Genomic DNA, 22,494 nt, shown 5'->3' on the forward strand with positions numbered 1-22,494 from the left:
AGGCCTAGAAAAGAAAAACAGGAACAAGGTTAGGCCGTTGCCATCTTTAATTCACAATCAAATCAAAAACACACTCCCAAAGAAAAAAAATACAAATTACAAGATGGACATTTATGTAAACTATACAAGCTTTGGATAAAAGTTCTCTGAATGTGAGTTTTTCCAGCAAGACCACTTTTTCAACCATGGATAATCGATCTCAAAGAATAGATAATAGATTTAGAATATACAGATAATAGAATAGATTTCTCAAACATTCTGACCGTATCATGACAAGAAATGGAAGTTATTTTCTTGTTAGTTTCCCCCACAAAACTAATATAACTATTTTCTGAACATTTCAGTGCAAAGTCAATGATTTCAACACAATTTTATATTTAGATATAGATTAAAAGCAAGGTTTTTTTTAAAGCAGAATGTTTATGAAAACAAACAAACAAAAATATAGCCAAGCGACTGAAATACAGCAGAGAAATTACTGGACACAATGATACATACATTTGTCCATGAAATACAGCATATGCCCTCTTTTCTATAAAAAAAATAGGAACATTCTGTTGTAAACTGACTGTTCTATCAGTTGTGTCTATCAATGTGGTTTGTACCTTAATTACTAAGGACAGTTAATAACGATAAAACCTTTGTGAAAAGTATGATTTTAGGGTATCTAGTACCAGGGTAAATAGAGCCTGTTCTAAACATGACAGATATATCTACAGTGCAGTTATAGTGTGCAAAAGCTTAAGGCATTTCAGAGTGTGTCTTGAACATGTCAAAATGTCAAGATATTTACCTCACTAGTTTATATTCTTGTCTTTCTCTGTTCTTATTGGTTCTAAGACCACCATTGGTTAAAAGTCCCTTATAACCAACTGTTCCTTTGTTTACACAAACAGGTAACTTCCAAAACCATGGAAACATGGGAGGAAATGGAGGGATACAAAGTATATTGAAAGCAGGTGCTACCACACAGGTGTGGTTCCTGAGTTAATTAATCAATTAACATCCCATCATGTTTAGGGTCATGTACAGTTGAAGTCTGAAGTTTACATACACTTACGTTGGAGTCATTAAAACTCGTTTTTCAACCACTACACAAATTTCTTGTTAACAAACTATAGTTTTGGCAAGTCAAATAGGACATCTACTTTGTGAATGACACAAGTCATTTTTCCAACAATTGTTTACAGAGATTATTTCACTTATAATTCACTGTATCACAATTCCAGTGGGTCAGAAGTTTACATACACTAAGTTGACTGTGCCTTAAAACAGCTTGGAAAATTCCAGACAATGATGTCATGGCTTTAGGAGCTTCTGATAGGCTAATTGACATCATTTGAGTCAATTGGAGGGGTACCTGTAGATGTATTTCAAGGCCTACCTTCAAACTCAGTGCCTCTGCTTGACATCATGGGAAAATCTTTTTTTTTTGCCAAGACCTCAGAAAACAAATTGTAGACCTCCACAAGTCTGGTTCATTCTTGGGAGCAATTTCCAAACGCCTGAAGGTACCACGTTCATCTGTACAAACAATAGTGCGCAAGTATAAACACCATGGGACCACGCAGCCGTCATACCGCTCAGGAAGGAGACGCATTCTGTCTCCTAGAGATGAACGTACTTTGGTGCGAAAAGTGCAAATCAATCCCAGAACAACAGCAAAGGACCTTGTGAAGATGCTGGAGGAAACAGGTACAAAAGTATCTATATCCACAGTAAAACAAGTCCTATATGGACATAACCTGAAAGGCCGCTCAGCAAAGAAGAAGCCACTGCTCCAAAACCACCATAAAAAAGCCAGACTACGGTTTGCAACTGCACATGGGGACAAAGATCGTACTTTTTGGAGAAAAGTCCTCTGGTCTGATGAAACAAAAATAGAACTGTTTGGCCATAATGACCATCGTTATGTTGGGAGGAAAAAGGGGGAGGCTTGCAAGCCGAAGAACACCATCCCAACCGTGAAGCACGGGGGTGGCAGCATCATGTTGTGGGGGTGCTTTGCTGCAGGAGGGACTGGTGCACTTTACAAAATAGATGGTATCATGAGGTAGAAAAATTATGTGGATATATTGAAGCAACATCTCAAGACATCAGTCAGGAAGTTAAAGCTTGGTCGCAAATGGGTCTTCCAAATGGACAATGACCACAAGCATACTTCCAAAAGTTGTGGCAAAATGGCTTAAGGACAACAAAGTCAAGATATTGAAGTGGCCATCACAAAGCCCTGACCTCAATCCTATAGAAAATTTGTGTGCAGAACTGAAAAAATTGTGTGCGTGCAAGGAGGCCTACAAACCTGACTCAGTTACACCAGCTCTGTCAGGAGGAATGGGCCAAAATTCACCCAACTTATTGTGGGAAGCTTGTGGAAGGCTACCCGAAACGTTTGACCCAAGTTAAACAATTTAAAGGCAATGCTACCAAATACTAATTGAGTGTATGTAAACTAAGGACCCACTGGGAATGTGATGAAAGAAATAAAAGCTGAAATAAATCATTCTCTCTACTATCATTCTGACATTTCACATTCTTAAAATAAAGTGGTGATCCTAACTGACCTAAGACAGGGAATTTTTACTAGGATTAAATGTCAGGAATTGTGAAAAACTGAGTTTAAATGTATTTGGCTAAGGTGTATGTAAACTTACAACTTCAACTGTATATTGTTTGGATGAAAGTTTGCAGATCTGAGTAAATCGTTATTTGGTTCCATACTGTGTGTTTGTCAAGAACATTCAAGCAAACGTATTGTGTCGTGTCTGGTATAGCGTACTAAGGAAACGAACCGCTAGTTTTCAACCTAAAACAGAAACATTGCAGAAATATTTAAGAGTTCACCACTTACTGTTTTAAATTCAACCTACACATATAATAGTGAGATTATAAAAGCGGAGAAGATCATTATTGAAGTTATTGACAGCGTAAGATCAACATGGGATGAAGTCAGTGGAAAATAGAGACAGTAAGTCCAAGTTAGCAGAGTCCCGTACGCCATCTTCTACCCTTTACACCCTACTCAGCTGGCTTGTTTACATATATACTATAGTTCAAGTAACTATGCTGGGGATGACAGTATGCTTCAGGTCAGCATGATAGAGTGAAACAGGTATTTGAGAGCAGGTCAAGACAGAGTGACACAATGAACCCTTTCCCCCTCCCCTTCTCTACTCAGATCAGGTCTTGGACGGAGTGTCGCAGTGAAACCTGTCACCCTAGCCTCTCTAGTCTGAGTCAAGCCCGGGCAGGGTGTCACACTGAAACCCCCACCCTTTCTACTCTTCAGTTGTGGTTGTGTAGGGGTATGAAGGGCATCTTCAGGGCCCCGGCGCTGGTCTGCTCGGGCCAGAAGGGTGACTCGTGTTGCAGGGGCGTACGACGGGGGAAGAAGGTGTGATGGAAGTCATAGTTGAGCAGACAGCTGAGGGACGCCATGTAGATGTCAGCGAAACGAGACAGACGGCGGGAGAAGTAGGTGGGGTTGTGGTACGTCCGGAAGAGACTCCCAAACTGGCCGTTGAAGATATCCTTTGTCTGCGATCTGTTGTATGACGAAAGAAGTACAATATTGTTACTGAGTGAAAGTGCTTGTTTTGCATGTTAAGAGAAATATCTGTACAAAAAAAGAGAGAAAGAAAGTTGAACACTCTAATTATCCTCTCAAACATTTAATGGGTATAGCCACCTATAGGGAACTATGGGTAAGACTTTATTTGAAAGGAAGCTACATAAAGGAACTCAGAAAACATTCATTACCCAGACATAAAACCTTCCTATAGGAAATGATTATGTACTGCCTATGAGTGTCGGTTATGAATGTGTTACGAAGTCCTGATGTACTACAGGTGCCCTTCAAAGAAAGTGTTGCCAACATATCTTAACAAAAATCAAATCTAATTTTATTGGTCACATACACGTGTTTAGCAGATGTTATTGCGGGTGTAGCAAAATGCTTGTGTTTCTAGCTCCGACAGTGTAGTAATATCTAACATAGCATATAACAACTAACAATATAGCATATAACAACTAACAATACAGCATATAACAACTCTTTTAACAAATAAGAGGATGCATCATAAATTAGATGAGATTCTTTCATAAGCTCTTCCCCAATCCCCCTGGTACCTCATGGCTTCTCTCTCTTCGATCCACTCCTGGACGACAGCTTGAGAAGCTGGATCTCTGTGGACCTGGAAGGGAGGGAGGAGAGAATGTATGCTGTACATACTGAGACTACATGTCTGTGGTGCTGGGAAGGAGAGAGGAGAGAATGTATGCTGTACATACTGAGACTACATGTCTGTGGTGCTGGGAAGGAGGGAGGAGAGAATGTATGCTGTACATACTGAGAATACATGTCTGTGGTGCTGGGAAGGAGGGAGGAGAGAATGTATGCTGTACATACTGAGAATACATGTCTGTGGTGCTGGGAAGGAGGGAGGAGAGAACGTATGCTGTACATACTGAGAATACATGTCTGTGGTGCTGGGAAGGAGGGAGCAGAGTAGACACTCTTTAGGTTCATAGCTGTAGACATAGAGCTACCAGACAGACAGACAGACAGACAGACAGACAGGCAGACAGGCAGACAGGGAGACAGGGAGACAGGGAGACAGACAGGCACACACCACGACCTCCCCCCACCTACCTCCCCCCACTCCCCCCACCCCACCTCCCCCCCACTCCCCCCATCCCACCTACCTCCCCCCAACCCCACCTACCTCCCCCCACCCCCACCTACCTGCATGTGTTCTATCAGCCCAGTCAGACCCTGTAACCAGGTCATCAGGTGAACACATTCCTCAGTGTTCATGATCTTGATCTCTTTCCTCAGCTCAGGGATGATGGCGCCGGTCCTCCAGCCGTGCTTCAGGGTCAGGTCCTAAACATCCAAATAATACATATGGATTTATAGAGCCTTTTTCCTCAAACCTGAGGAGTTGATAAACCACAGAACAACTCAAATACCTCTGTTTCGTTAACAGGCCAGCCAATCATGAGCTGACCTTTCTGTTTTTTTAAACGCTACTTAACTTAAACCTATATCTTAATATCTGACCGTGTCATTTCTATGGTGCAGTGAACATTTTCTATGATCATTTTGAATATTAACCTTTGCAGTGTAAAAGCAATGGTTTGACTTACAGCCAGGTCACTGTAGATGTGATCTCCAAAGTACAACACCTTGGACCCCCTCCAGCCAGTCAGTCTCAGGAACTCATAGAGGTTTCCCTGCAGAACAAAGAAACAGTCAGTTATTCCCTAGTCTGTATGACAGAGCTAGAACAGTAGTTCTCAACCTTTTTTGGTTACTTTACCACTGAATACATTGTGCTCCGTGCTGTACTTGGTGTACTTGGACCCCTGAAGTACCCCCTCTTGTGAATTCCGCTAGTAAGCCTATAATCTCATGTGTCTTCTGAAGAACCACCTGTGAATAGACCAAGTACACCAGGGGTCCTAGTACACCAGGGGCCTATTACACCAGGGGCCCTAGTACACCAGGGGGCCTAGTACACCAGGGGGCCTAGTACACCAGGGGGCCCCAGTACACCAGGGGGCCCCAGTACACCAGGGGGCCCCAGTACACCAGGGGCCCTAGTACACCAGGGGCCCTAGTACACCAGGGGCCCTAGTACACCAGGGGTCCTAGTACATTTACATTTTAGTCATTTAGCAGACGCTCTTATCCAGAGCGACTTACAGTAGTGAATGCATACATTTCATACCATTTTTTTTTTTTTTTTTTTTTTTTAGTACACCAGGGGGCCTAGTACACCAGGGGCCCCAGTACACCAGGGGCCCCAGTACACCAGGGGCCCTAGTACACCAGGGGCCCTAGTACACCAGGGGCCCTAGTACACCAGGGGGCCAAGTACACCACAGGGGGCCAAGTACACCACAGGGGGCCAAGTACACCAGGGGTCCTAGTAGAAAGACTGCTCTAGAACCGTTGTCCATATACCTGTTTGTAGATCTTCCCCTTCTCCAGCTTGTGAATCCTGTCCCAATGCAGCACCCCTTTATCTGTCACTCGCCTGAAGGGCCTAGGAAGGACAGGGGAAGACAAATGTCAGAACACACAGTGGAGGTCAACTGGACACGGCAAACAAACATCAGAATATATTCAGTGGAGGTCAACTGGACATGACAAACATCAGAATATATTCAGTGGAGGTCAACTGGACATGACAAACAACAGAATATATTCAGTGGAGGTCAACTGGACATGACAAACAAACATCAGAATATATTCAGTGGAGGTCAACTGGACATGACAAACAAACATCAGAATATATTCAGTGGAGGTCAACTGGACATGACAAACAAACATCAGAATATATTCAGTGGAGGTCAACTGGACATGACAAACAAACATCAGAATATATTCAGTGGAGGTCAACTGGACATGACAAACATCAGAATATATTCAGTGGAGGTCAACTGGACATGACAAACATCAGAATATATTCAGTGGAGATCAACTGGACATGACAAACATCTGAATATATTCAGTGGAGGTGAACTGGACATGACAAACAAACGTCAGAATATATTCAGTGGAGGTCAACTGGACATGACAAACATCAGAATATATTCAGTGGAGGTCAACTGGACATGACAAACAAACGTCAGAATATATTCAGTGGAGGTCAACTGGACATGACAAACAAACGTCAGAATATATTCAGTGGAGATCAACTGGACATGACAAACAAACGTCAGAATATATTCAGTGGAGGTCAACTGGACATGACAAACGTCAGAATATATTCAGTGGAGGTCAACTGGACATGACAAACAAACGTCAGAATATATTCAGTGGAGGTCAACTGGACATGACAAACATCAGAATATATTCAGTGGAGGTCAACTGGACATGACAAACAAACATCAGAATATATTCAGTGGAGTTCAACTGGACATGACAAACAAACGTCAGAATATATTCAGTGGAGGTCAACTGGACATGACAAACATCAGAATATATTCAGTGGAGATCAACTGGACATGACAAACATCAGAATATATTCAGTGGAGGTCAACTGGACATGACAAACATCAGAATATATTCAGTGGAGGTCAACTGGACATGACAAACATCAGAATATATTCAGTGGAGGTCAACTGGACATGACAAACAAACATCAGAATATATTCAGTGGAGTTCAACTGGACATGACAAACATCAGAATATATTCAGTGGAGGTCAACTGGACATGACAAACATCAGAATATATTCAGTGGAGGTCAACTGGACATGACAAACATCAGAATATATTCAGTGGAGGTCAACTGGACATGACAAACATCAGAATATATTCAGTGGAGGTGAACTGGACATGACAAACAAACGTCAGAATATATTCAGTGGAGATCAACTGGACATGACAAACAAACGTCAGAATATATTCAGTGGAGGTCAACTGGACATGACAAACAAACGTCAGAATATATTCAGTGGAGGTCAACTGGACATGACAAACAAACGTCAGAATATATTCAGTGGAGGTCAACTGGACATGACAAACAAACGTCAGAATATATTCAGTGGAGGTCAACTGGACATGACAAACAAACGTCAGAATATATTCAGTGGAGGTCAACTGGACATGACAAACAAACGTCAGAATATATTCAGTGGAGGTCAACTGGACATGACAAACAAACATCAGAATATATTCAGTGGAGGTCAACTGGACATGACAAACAAACATCAGAATATATTCAGTGGAGGTGAACTGAACATGGCAAATAAAGGATGGGTAGGGTAGTGGTGAAGCTTCCACCAGACTGAACAAGGACAAAGGGAAGGGCTAGGGAGTGAATGAGACACTTACTTTCTCCTGTCGTTGAAGAAGCCAGGTTTGTCGGCCTGTACGATGACAATGTCAAACAGATCTCTCCAGTCCTTCCCCACGATGTAGTTCATTCCCCGATCCCTGGGAATAGTCCAGTCATTTATCACACTGTTATCCAGAGCGACTTCCAAATCAGTCACACAACAGAAACAAAGCAGCACGAACACCACTCTGCCGTAGAGCGGCCTGGATCCACAGTATCTGAAAACTCATCATGTGGGGACTTTCAACCATTTTATATTTTTTAATCAAAGTCATTCTTCATGCTGCTATCATTGTCAGGCTTGATGTATAAAGCTAGTGTAACAATGTAACCATCACAGGGCTGTGAAAACCCTCTCTAGCAGCATATTATACGGTCATATATTAACAGTATAGTTTAGAATTGTATAAACTGTCAGCACAGAGATACTGTATACCAGAGACACTCACACACACAGAGATACTGTATACCAGAGATACTGTATACCAGAGATACTCACACACACAGAGACACTGTATACCAGAGATACTGTATACCAGAGACACTGTATACCAGAGACACTCACACACACACACAGAGATACTGTATACCAGAGATACTGTATACCAGAGATACTGTATACCACAGATACTGTATACCACAGATACTGTATACCAGAGACACTCACACACACACAGAGATACTGTATACCAGAGATACTGTATACCAGAGACACTCACACACAGAGATACTGTATACCAGAGATACTCACACACACAGAGATACTGTATACCAGAGATACTCACACACACACACACACAGAGATACTGTATACCAGAGACACTGTATACCAGAGATACTGTATACCAGAGACACTGTATACCAGAGACACTCACACACACAGAGATACTGTATACCAGAGATACTGTATACCAGAGACACTCACACACAGAGATACTGCATACCAGAGATACTGTATACCAGAGATACTGTATACCAGAGACACTCACACACAGAGATACTGTATACCAGAGATACGGTATACCAGAGATACTGTATACCAGAGATACTGTATACCAGAGACACTCACACACAGAGATACTGTATACCAGAGATACTGTATACCAGAGATACTGTATACCAGAGACACTCACACACAGAGATACTGTATACCAGAGATACTGTATACCAGAGATACTGCATACCAGAGACACTCACACACAGAGATACTGTATCCTAGAGATACTCACACACAGAGATACTGTATACCAGAGATACTGTATACCAGAGACACACACACACAGAGATACTGTATACCAGAGATACTGTATACCAGAGACACTCACACACAGAGATACTGTATACCAGAGATACTGTATACCAGAGATACTGTATACCAGAGACACTCACACACACAGAGATACTGTATACCAGAGATACTGTATACCAGAGATACTGTATACCAGAGACACTGTATACCAGAGATACTGTATACCAGAGACACTCACACACAGAGATACTGTATACCAGAGATACTGTATACCAGAGATACTGTATACCAGAGACACTCACACACAGAGATACTGCATACCAGAGATACTGTATACCAGAGACACTGTATACCAGAGACACTCACACACAGAGATACTGTATACCAGAGATACTGTATACCAGAGATACTGTATACCAGAGATACTGTATACCAGAGACACTCACACACAGAGATACTGTATACCAGAGATACTGTATACCAGAGACACTCACACACAGAGATACTGCATACCAGAGATACTGTATACCAGAGACACTCACACACAGAGATACTGTATACCAGAGATACTGTATACCAGAGATACTGTATACCAGAGACACTCACACACAGAGATACTGTATACCAGAGATACTGTATACCAGAGACACTCACACACAGAGACACTGTATACCAGAGATACTGTATACCAGAGACACTGTATACCAGAGATACTCACACAAAGTCAAAGGGGCTGTTAGTGATGAGGAACATCTTCTTTCCATCCTCATAAAGCTTCTTCAACACAGCATGAGTCTGTTGTCCATAGGAAATATAGTTCTCTACACACAGACAGACCGAGAGATTTGTATTGTTTATTTCACATGCTTTGGCAATGTCAACATAGATTTTTCCCATACCAATAAAGCACCTTAAACTGAAGAAAGAGAAAGAGAAAGAGAAAGAGAAAGAGAAAGAGAAAGAGAAAGAGAAAGAGAAAGAGAGAGAAAGAGAAAGAGAGAGAGAGAGAGAGAGAGAAAGAGAGAAAGAGAGAAAGAGAGAGGATGGAGAGCGAGGTTGGAGAGCGAGAGAGAGAGCGAGAGGAAGGGGAGAGAGCAATTGCAATTGTGCACAGAAAAACATTACTTCTAGGAAGAAGGATAATAACGTTTCCTAGTAATCTGTTTGAAGATATTAGACAGAACAACGGCAATGGCCTTGATGTAATACACAGTCGCAGAAACCCCTGAGATAATATGTAAAGATATTACATGATACATTAAACACTCCCTTCCCCTATTATCACACAGTAACACAGTCTATCAGAACACACACACACACACACAGATCCTTGTTGTCCTTACCGATATCTGCCTCCACAGCCCGATACATAATACCCTTGACATGGACATCTCCTATCGCTTCCTGTTAGACAGAGAGGAGGAGACATTACAATGGCTGAAATTTGTGACAGGAAATTCATTTTTTCTTTTGACAATATATCCTGTTACAAACAACATTCCATATGGGAGAAGGAAGAGTACAGAACGATAAATACAATTCCTGTTCCTCCATATTAAAAGTATTTGGAAAACTTTGTAAAAGTACATAGTGGACAAAGTGTACGAAGAAAGTGTACTAAGTGTACTAACACAGCGTGCTAACACAACTCCTGGGCACCTGTTCACCGGACGTCCTACCTTGTCCCGGACCTGCCGTTTTCGACTCTCTCTCTCTCTCTCTCTCTCTCTACCGCACCTGCTGTCTCTAATTCTGATTGATCAGCTATGAAAAGCAAACTGACATTTACTCCTGAGGTGCTGACCTGTTGCACCCTCTATAACCACTGTGATTATTAATATCTGACCCTGCTGGTCATCTATGAACATTTGAACATCTTGGCCATGTTCTGTTATAATCTCCACCCGGCACAGCCAGAAGAGGACTGGCCACCCCTCAGAGCCTGGTTCCTCTGGTCTACCCGGCACAGCCAGAAGAGGACTGGCCACCCCTCAGAGCCTGGTTCCTCTGGTCTACCCGGCACAGCCAGAAGAGGACTGGCCACCCCTCAGAGCCTGGTTCCTCTGGTCTACCCGGCACAGCCAGAAGAGGACTGGCCACCCCTCAGAGCCTGGTTCCTCTGGTCTACCCGGCACAGCCAGAAGAGGACTGGCCACCCCTCAGAGCCTGGTTCCTCTGGTCTACCCGGCACAGCCAGAAGAGGACTGGCCACCCCTCAGAGCCTGGTTCCTCTGGTCTACCCGGCACAGCCAGAAGAGGACTGTCCACCCCTCAGAGCCTGGTTCCTCTGGTCTACCCGGCACAGCCAGAAGAGGACTGGCCACCCCTCAGGGCCTGGTTCCTCTCTAGGTTTCATCCTAGGTTCCTGCCTTTCTAGGGAGTTTTTCCCAGCCACTGTGTTTCTATATCTGCATTATTTGCTGTTTGGGGTTTTAGGCTGTGTTTCTGTATAGCACTTTATGACATCAGCTGATGTAAAAAAGGCTTTATAAATACATTTGATTGATTGTCACCTTGGAAAACTACAAAACTAAAGACAAAGACATAAAAGAAGTTACAAAAACAAGACTAGGATTTGAGGTGAATGCCCCACACAGTTCCTTTGGCATTAACAAACAGCCTTAATGTGACTGGTGTGCTTTACTAAATACAAATGAAAGCCTCTTAAAAAGGTTGGTAGTTGCTACGTAGATGAGACTACAACTTTACACCAACATCTCCTGAATGGGCCTGTGTGTGTGTGTGTGTGTGTGTGTGTGTGTGTGCTCACACGTGTGCATGAATTGCCCTGTGCTTCATGATTTAACTAATGCACCCGGACAACGTTTCACACTGAGAGAGACAGGTAGAGTTAATGAACAGCCCCCCCCCCCCACTGACAGAGACAGGTAGAGTTAATGAACAGCCCCCCCCCCCCCCCCCCCACTGACAGAGACAGGTAGAGTTAATGAACAGCCCCCCCCCCCCACTGACAGAGACAGGTAGAGTTAATGAACAGCCCCCCCCCCCCACTGACAGAGACAGGCAGAGTTAATGAACAGCCCCCCCACTGACAGAGACAGGCAGAGTTAATGAACAGCCCCCCCACTGACAGAGACAGGCAGAGTTAATGAACAGCCCCCCCACTGACAGAGACAGGTAGAGTTAATGAACAGCCCCCCCACTGACAGAGACAGGTAGAGTTAATGAACAGCCCCCCCACTGACAGAGACAGGTAGAGTTAATGAACAGCCCCCCCACTGACAGAGACAGGCAGAGTTAATGAACAGCCCCCCCACTGACAGAGACAGGTAGAGTTAATGAACAGCCCCCCCACTGACAGAGACAGGTAGAGTTAATGAACAGCCCCCCCCCCCACTGACAGAGACAGGTAGAGTTAATGAACAGCCCCCCCCCCCACTGACAGAGACAGGTAGAGTTAATGAACAGCCCCCCCCCCCACTGACAGAGACAGGTAGAGTTAATGAACAGCCCCCCCCCCCCACTGACAGAGACAGGTAGAGTTAATGAACAGCCCCCCCACTGGGATGAAAGAGCCCTCTGAACAATGACTCACAGAAAGACAAGACAGAGAAAGACAAGACAGAGAAAGGCAAGACAGAGAAAGGCAAGACAGAGAAAGGCAAGACAGAGAAAGACAAGACAGAGAAAGACAAGACAGAGAAAGGCAAGACAGAGAAAGGCAAGACAGAGAAAGGCAAGACAGAGAAAGGCAAGACAGAGAAAGGCAAGACAGAGAAAGGCAAGACAGAGAAAGACAAGACAGAGAAAGGCAAGACAGAGAAAGGCAAGACAGAGAAAGACAAGACAGAGAAAGACAAGACAGAGAAAGACAAGACAGAGAAAGGGAGCGGAGGGGTAGAGGAGGGAAGGGAAGGGGGAGAGGAGGTGGGGAAGGGAGTGAAATTTGAGAAGTTGTCTATTCTAGCTTGATATATTGTGAAGTGAGTGAGTGAGTGAGCGAGTGGGCATGAAGCCAGGTTTTCATCATGATGACACTGATCTGTCACAGACACTGCAGAATGAAACTCAGCAGGCTCCAGTCCTCCCTGACAAGCCCATCAGAGGAACAAACACAACACAGCCCTGATTTCACTCCTGTCTCCTTCTGAAGAGGCAGGCAGGCAGAGCCACCTGAGACCAGACAGCTGCCTCTTCTAAAACTAGACTGCCATTTTCAAAAGTCTAAATTAAGCCTCTACTCTGTCACGAAGCACACTAAAATAACTACAGCGTCACAACCAATGGTCGCAACAAGGTTTCACTATTAATACATAGAACTGCCCCGTTACTGGAATCCACCTTGTCACAGAGAAGAGCATTATGATGTTGGCCTTCTGGTCTGACTATGGTTCCTGAGAGGTCATGTTCATTAGGGCACACCGTAGCAAAATGTTTTTAAAAAAAAACTTTGTTTCAGATAGAAAGAGATTAACAGGTACTGACTGTTTTTTTCCCACGTTGTGCCTAAATGAACACGACCAAGGTGTCTTTGGAAGACCACTGTTATGGTCTCGTTACCTTGACGTCTTTGTAGAGGTGGACGGGCTCGTAGTCGATATTGTGCTTCATGAAGTAGTCATTAACAGAACACAGAAGGTTCATCTCTGGGAGGGAAAAGATGTCCATGAACTGTTTCATAGTGTGGCCATGGGAACTCTGGAGGAGGAGGAGGAGAGAGATATGAAAGATCAGATAGGAGAAGATATTAGTAAAGTGAGGTGTTACTAGACTACGCAATATCATGTCTGCCAAAACTGAAGATAAGGCGAGGCCGTGTCTATCTGCCATCAGAAGTAGATGGAGTGGCTAACTATCTAGTGCATGTGAGGTTTGGTTCAGTGTTGTTAGATTACCCATGGTCGGCCTCTACAGTGTTGTTAGATTACCCATGGTTGGGCTCTACAGTGTTGTTAGATTACCCATGGTTGGGCTCTACAGTGTTGTTAGATTACCCATGGTTGGGCTCTACAGTGTTGTTAGATTACCCATGGTTGGGCTCTACAGTGTTGTTAGATTACCCATGGTTGGGCTCTACAGTGTTGTTAGATTACCCATGGTTGGGCTCTACAGTGTTGTTAGATTACCCATGGTTGGGCTCTACAGTGTTGTTAGATTACCCATGGTTGGGCTCTACAGTGTTGTTAGATTACCCATGGTTGGGCTCTACAGTGTTGTTAGATTACCCATGGTTGGGCTCTACAGTGTTGTTAGATTACCCATGGTTGGGCTCTACAGTGTTGTTAGATTACCCATGGTTGGGCTCTACAGTGTTGTTAGATTACCCATGGTTGGGCTCTACAGTGTTGTTAGATTACCCATGGTTGGGCTCTACAGTGTTGTTAGATTACCCATGGTTGGGCTCTACAGTGTTGTTAGATTACCCATGGTTGGGCTCTACAGTGTTGTTAGATTACCCATGGTTGGGCTCTACAGTGTTGTTAGATTACCCATGGTTGGGCTCTACAGTGTTGTTAGATTACCCATGGTTGGGCTCTACAGTGTTGTTAGATTACCCATGGTTGGGCTCTACAGTGTTGTTAGATTACCCATGGTTGGGCTCTACAGTGTTGTTAGATTACCCATGGTTGGGCTCTACAGTGTTGTTAGATTACCCATGGTTGGGCTCTAGAGGGTATAAACTTAATACTACAGTATCATGTGTCTGACTGTAGGGGTGAAAACTTTAGACTGGGGGGGACTTGGCAATGCAGAGTGATCTCGCTGCCAAATGTAACAGGGTCAGAGTATCACGGTCACTGAAACAGATCTGTATATAGTGACTGTGGACGGGTGGAGGAGATCATATGGGCCCTACCTTGCCATAGAAGTCGCTCATGTTCTCCAGAGGGACATGGCAGCCATCGTACATGGCAATCACCTCCTTGTCTGGTACCGGGTGAAGACCCCTACAGAGGACAAGAGAACACACACGTTTTAACCAATCGCTTTTTTCTAAACCAGGAAAAACTGGAAACGATTCAAATTAACTGCATATGAGGCCTGTAAAGTAAAACACTGTAAATCTACTGTACAATTATATAGATAAACATGACAGTATAGTTATATATAGATAAACATGACAGTATAGTTATATATAGATAAACATGACAGTATAGTTATATATAGATAAACATGACAGTATAGTCATATAGATAAACATGACAGTATAGTCAGATATAGATAAACATGACAGTATAGTCAGATATAGATAAACATGACAGTATAGTCAGATATAGATAAACATGACAGTATAGTCAGATATAGATAAACATGACAGTATAGTCAGATATAGATAAACATGACAGTATAGTTATATATAGATAAACATGACAGTATAGTCAGATATAGATAAACATGACAGTATAGTCAGATATAGATAAACATGACAGTATAGTTATATATAGATAAACATGACAGTATAGTCATATATAGATAAACATGACAGTATAGTCATATATAGATAAACATGACAGTATAGTCAGATATAGATAAACATGACAGTATAGTCAGATATAGATAAACATGACAGTATAGTCAGATATAGATAAACATGACAGTATAGTCATATAGATAAACATGACAGTATAGTCAGATATAGATAAACATGACAGTATAGTCAGATATAGATAAACATGACAGTATAGTTATATATAGATAAACATGACAGTATAGTCAGATATAGATAAACATGACAGTATAGTCAGATATAGATAAACATGACAGTATAGTCATATAGATAAACATGACAGTATAGTCAGATATAGATAAACATGACAGTATAGTCAGATATAGATAAACATGACAGTATAGTCAGATATAGATAGACATGACAGTATAGTTATATAGATAAACATGACAGTATAGTCAGATATAGATAAACATGACAGTATAGTCATATAGATAAACATGACAGTATAGTCAGATATAGATAAACATGACAGTATAGTCAGATATAGATAAACATGACAGTATAGTCATATAGATAAACATGACAGTATAGTCAGATATAGATAAACATGACAGTATAGTCATATAGATAAACATGACAGTATAGTCATATAGATAAACATGACAGTATAGTCAGATATAGATAAACATGACAGTATAGTCATATAGATAAACATGACAGTATAGTCAGATATAGATAAACATGACAGTATAGTCAGATATAGATAAACATGACAGTATAGTCAGATATAGATAAACATGACAGTATAGTCAGATATAGATAAACATGACAGTATAGTCAGATATAGATAAACATGACAGTATAGTCAGATATAGATAAACATGACAGTATAGTCAGATATAGATAAACATGACAGTATAGTCAGATATAGATAAACATGACAGTATAGTCAGATATAGATAAACATGACAGTATAGTCAGATATAGATAAACATGACAGTATAGTCAGATATAGATAAACATGACAGTATAGTCAGATATAGATAAACATGACAGTATAGTCATATAGATAAACATGACAGTATAGTCAGATATAGATAAACATGACAGTATAGTCAGATATAGATAAACATGACAGTATAGTCAGATATAGATAATATAGATAAACATGACAGTATAGTTATATATAGATAAACATGACAGTATAGTCATATATAGATAAACATGACAGTATAGTCAGATATAGATAAACATGACAGTATAGTTATATATAGATAAACATGACAGTATAGTTATATATAGATAAACATGACAGTATAGTCAGATATAGATAAACATGACAGTATAGTTATATAGATAAACATGACAGTATAGTCAGATATAGATAAACGTGACAGTATAGTCAGATATAGATAAACATGACAGTATAGTCAGATATAGATAAACATGACAGTATAGTCAGATATAGATAAACATGACAGTATAGTCAGATATAGATAAACATGACAGTATAGTCATATAGATAAACATGACAGTATAGTCAGATATAGATAAACATGACAGTATAGTCAGATATAGATAAACATGACAGTATAGTCAGATATAGATAAACATGACAGTATAGTCAGATATAGATAAACATGACAGTATAGTCAGATGTAGATAAACATGACAGTATAGTCAGATATAGATAAACATGACAGTATAGTCAGATATAGATAAACATGACAGTATAGTCATATATAGATAAACATGACAGTATAGTCAGATATAGATAAACATGACAGTATAGTTATATAGATAAACATGACAGTATAGTTATATATAGATAAACATGACAGTATAGTCAGATATAGATAAACATGACAGTATAGTCAGATATAGATAAACATGACAGTATAGTCATATAGATAAACATGACAGTATAGTTATATATAGATAAACATGACAGTATAGTCAGATATAGATAAACATGACAGTATAGTCATATAGATAAACATGACAGTATAGTCAGATATAGATAAACATGACAGTATAGTCAGATATAGATAAACATGACAGTATAGTCAGATATAGATAAACATGACAGTATAGTCAGATATAGATAAACATGACAGTATAGTCAGATATAGATAAACATGACAGTATAGTCAGATATAGATAAACATGACAGTATAGTCAGATATAGATAAACATGACAGTATAGTCAGATATAGATAAACATGACAGTATAGTCAGATATAGATAAACATGACAGTATAGTCAGATATAGATAGACATGACAGTATAGTCATATAGATAGACATGACAGTATCGTCATATAGATAAACATGACAGTATAGTTATATATAGATAAACATGACAGTATAGTTATATAGATAAACATGACAGTATAGTTATATATAGATAAACATGACAGTATAGTCAGATATAGATAAACATGACAGTATAGTTATATAGACAAACATGACAGTATACAGTGGGGGGAAAAAGTATTTGATCCCCTGCTGATTTTGTACGTTTGCCCACTGACAAAGAAATGATCAGTCTATAATTTTAATGGTAGGTTTATTTGAACAGTGAGAGACAGAATAACAACAAAAATATCCAGAAAAAAACGCATGTCAAAAATGTTATAAATTGATTTGCATTTTAATGAGGGAAATAAGTATTTGACCCCCTCTCAATCAGAAAGATTTCTAGCTCCCAGGTGTCTTTTATACAGGTAACGAGCTGAGATTAGGAGCACACTCTTAAAGGGAGTGCTCCTAACCGCAGCTTGTTACCTGTAAAAAAGACACCTGTCCACAGAAGCAATCAATCAATCAGATTCCAAACTCTCCACCATGGCCAAGACCAAAGAGCTCTCCAAGGATGTCAGGGACAAGATTGTAGACCTACACAAGGCTGGAATGGGCTACAAGACCATCGCCAAGCAGCTTGGTGAGAAGGTGACAACATTTGGTGCGATCATTTGCAAATGGAAGAAACACAAAAGAACTGTCAATATCCCTCGGCCTGGGGCTCCATGCAAGATCTCACCTTGTGGGGTTGCAATGATCATGAGAATGGTGAGAAATCAGCCCAGAACTACACAGGAGGATCTTGTCAATGATCTCAAGGCAGCTGGGACCATAGTCACCAAGAAAACAATTGGTAACACACTACGCCGTGAAGGACTGAAATCCTGCAGCGCCCGCAAGGTCCCCTTGCTCAAGAATACATATACATGCCCGTCTGAAGTTTGCCAATGAACATCTGAATGATTCAGAGGACAACTGGTGAAAGTGTTGTGGTCAGATGAGACCAAAATGGAGCTCTTTGGCATCAACTCAACTCGCCGTGTTTGGAGGAGGAGGAATGCTGCCTATGACCCCAAGAACATCATCTCCACCGTCAAACATGGAGGTGGAAACATTATGCTTTGGTGTTGTTTTTCTGCTAAAGGGACAGGACAACTTCACCGCATCAAAGGGACGATGGACGGGGCCATATACCGTCAAATCTTGGGTGAGAACCTCCTTCCCTCTGCCAGGGCATTGAAAATGGGTCGTGGATGGGTATTCCAGCATGACAATGACCCAAAACACACGGCCAAGGCAACAAAGGACTGGCTCAAGAAGAAGCACATTAAGGTCCTGGAGTGGCCTAGCCAGTTTCCAGACCTTAATCCCACAGAAAATCTGTGGAGGGAGCTGAAGGTTCGAGTTGCCAAACGTCAGCCTCGAAACCTTAATGACTTGGAGAAGATCTGCAAAGGGGAGTGGGACAAAATCGCTCCTGAGATGTGTGCAAACCTGGTGACCAACTACAAGAAACGTCTGACCTCTGTGATTGCCAACAAGGGTTTTGCCACCAAGTACTAAGTCATGTTTTGCAGAGGGATCAAATACTTATTTCCCTCATTAAAATACAAATCATTTTATAACATTTTTGACATGCGTTTTTCTGGATTTTTTTGTTGTTATTCTGTCTCTCACTGTTCAAATAAACCTACCATTAAAATTATAGACTGATCATTTCTTTGTCAATGGGCAAACGTACAAAATCAGCAAGGGATCAAATACTTTTTCCCCCCACTGTAGTTATATAGATAAACATGACAGTATAGTCAGATATAGATAAACATGACAGTATAGTCAGATATAGATAAACATGACAGTATAGTCAGATATAGATAAACATGACAGTATAGTCAGATATAGATAAACATGACAGTATAGTCAGATATAGATAAACATGACAGTATAGTCAGATATAGATAAACATGACAGTATAGTCAGATATAGATAAACATGACAGTATAGTCAGATGATACGACGTAAGCGGACATGACAGTATAGTCAGATATAGATAAACATGACAGTATAGTCATATAGATAAACATGACAGTATAGTCAGATATAGATAAACATGACAGTATAGTCAGATATAGATAAACATGACAGTATAGTCAGATATAGATAAACATGACAGTATAGTCAGATATAGATAAACATGACAGTATAGTCAGATATAGATAAACATGACAGTATAGTCAGATATAGATAAACATGACAGTATAGTCAGATATAGATAAACATGACAGTATAGTAATATAGATAAACATGACAGTATAGTAATATAGATAAACATGACAGTATAGTCAGATATAGATAAACATGACAGTATAGTCAGATATAGATAAACATGACAGTATAGTCAGATATAGATAAACATGACAGTATAGTCAGATATAGATAAACATGACAGTATAGTCAGATATAGATAAACATGACAGTATAGTCAGATATAGATAAACATGACAGTATAGTCAGATATAGATAAACATGACAGTATAGTCAGATATAGATAAACATGACAGTATAGTTATATATAGATAAACATGACAGTATAGTCAGATATAGATAAACATGACAGTATAGTCAGATATAGATAAACATGACAGTATAGTCAGATATAGATAAACATGACAGTATAGTCAGATATAGATAAACATGACAGTATAGTCATATAGATAAACATGACAGTATAGTCATATATAGATAAACATGACAGTATAGTCAGATATAGATAAACATGACAGTATAGTCAGATATAGATAAACATGACAGTATAGTCAGATATAGATAAACATGACAGTATAGTCAGATATAGATAAACATGACAGTATAGTCAGATATAGATAAACATGACAGTATAGTCAGATATAGATAAACATGACAGTATAGTCAGATATAGATAAACATGACAGTATAGTCAGATATAGATAAACATGACAGTATAGTCAGATATAGATAAACATGACAGTATAGTTATATATAGATAAACATGACAGTATAGTTATATAGATAAACATGACAGTATAGTCAGATATAGATAAACATGACAGTATAGTCAGATATAGATAAACGTGACAGTATAGTCATATAGATAAACGTGACAGTATAGTCAGATATAGATAAACGTGACAGTATAGTCAGATATAGATAAACATGACAGTATAGTCAGATATAGATAAACATGACAGTATAGTCAGATGTAGATAAACATGACAGTATAGTCATATAGATAAACATGACAGTATAGTCAGATATAGATAAACATGACAGTATAGTCAGATATAGATAAACATGACAGTATAGTCAGATATAGATAAACATGACAGTATAGTCAGATATAGATAAACATGACAGTATAGTCAGATATAGATAAACATGACAGTATAGTCAGATATAGATAAACATGACAGTATAGTCAGATATAGATAAACATGACAGTATAGTCATATAGATAAACATGACAGTATAGTTATATATAGATAAACATGACAGTATAGTCAGATATAGATAAACATGACAGTATAGTCAGATGTAGATAAACATGACAGTATAGTTATATATAGATAAACATGACAGTATAGTTATATATAGATAAACATGACAGTATAGTCAGATATAGATAAACATGACAGTATAGTCAGATATAGATAAACATGACAGTATAGTTATATATAGATAAACATGACAGTATAGTTATATATAGATAAACATGACAGTATAGTCAGATATAGATAAACATGACAGTATAGTCAGATATAGATAAACATGACAGTATAGTCAGATGTAGATAAACATGACAGTATAGTCAGATATAGATAAACATGACAGTATAGATACACAGATAGAGGATTATCATTGCTTAAAGGTCCAATACAGCCGTTTTAATCTCTATAGCAAATCATTTCTAGCTAACAATTAATTACCTTACTATGATTGTTTTCAATAAAAATTGTCAAAAAGAAACAAAAATTGCTTCGTAGCAAAGAGCTATTTCTCAAACAAGAATTTATCTAGGACTGTCTTGGAGTGGTCTGAGTGGGGAGGGGAAAACTAGCTGTTAAAACTAGCTGTTATTGGCAGAGAGGTTTGGAACTCTTTCTTATTGGTCTAACTAGGCAGGCCAAAACTCCATCCCACCAAAACAGGCTGAAATTTCAGGCAGCCTTTTCAAACAGATTTTACACTAAAAGGGCATTATCATAACTTTCACAATTGCATAGTATTAATCCAACTTCATATTGTGGAAATATATAATAAAAACACAGGAAAAAAATCACATGTTTGACTGCACTAGGCCTTTAATCAATGTATTCAAAGAAATAGCTAGACTGCAAATACCTGTATACGGTTCCCAGCTGTATGTAGTGAAAGGCATCTATCTTCATCAGTAAAGCCTTTTGGACATCATAGTGCAGTCCTCTGACAACAAAGTTAGGTATGTACTCGTACTCTCGCAAGCCCTCAGGGTACTAAGGCAGAAGAAAACAAGATGTTATCACTACAGAAACAAGTATCTATGTTTATCATCATTTATTGGAGATGGATGTGTAAACTGTCTAAACTTAAGATACAGTTTTAAAAACGCTCATTCAAATCTTCCTTCTTTGAACATAGGCTTTGCAGAAAGTCCACTTATACTAATT

General features: G+C 39.9%; 1 protein-coding gene across 2 annotated transcripts in view; it reads right to left on the reverse strand.

Moving 5' to 3' along the window:
• Positions 1-24: 24 nt before the first annotated feature.
• Positions 25-22,494, reverse strand: part of LOC106561707 (5'-nucleotidase domain-containing protein 3) — a 41,654-nt gene continuing 19,184 nt past the window's right edge. For both annotated transcript variants that reach the window (XM_045688498.2, XM_045688497.2), the window contains exons 3-13: positions 22,190-22,320; positions 14,916-15,006; positions 13,619-13,756; positions 10,441-10,501; positions 9,816-9,918; positions 7,845-7,946; positions 5,969-6,050; positions 5,149-5,235; positions 4,745-4,885; positions 4,129-4,193; positions 25-3,544 (exon numbers count right to left, since the gene is read on the reverse strand). In XM_045688498.2, coding sequence (XP_045544454.1) covers positions 3,286-3,544; positions 4,129-4,193; positions 4,745-4,885; positions 5,149-5,235; positions 5,969-6,050; positions 7,845-7,946; positions 9,816-9,918; positions 10,441-10,501; positions 13,619-13,756; positions 14,916-15,006; positions 22,190-22,320 — 1,260 coding nt within the window. In that variant the 3' untranslated portion in view covers positions 25-3,285. The remainder of the gene's footprint in view (positions 3,545-4,128; positions 4,194-4,744; positions 4,886-5,148; positions 5,236-5,968; positions 6,051-7,844; positions 7,947-9,815; positions 9,919-10,440; positions 10,502-13,618; positions 13,757-14,915; positions 15,007-22,189; positions 22,321-22,494) is intronic.

The sequence above is a fragment of the Salmo salar genome, chromosome 10, assembly GCF_965601325.2.
Source record: "Salmo salar chromosome 10, fSalSal1, whole genome shotgun sequence".
NCBI lineage: Eukaryota > Metazoa > Chordata > Actinopteri > Salmoniformes > Salmonidae > Salmo > Salmo salar.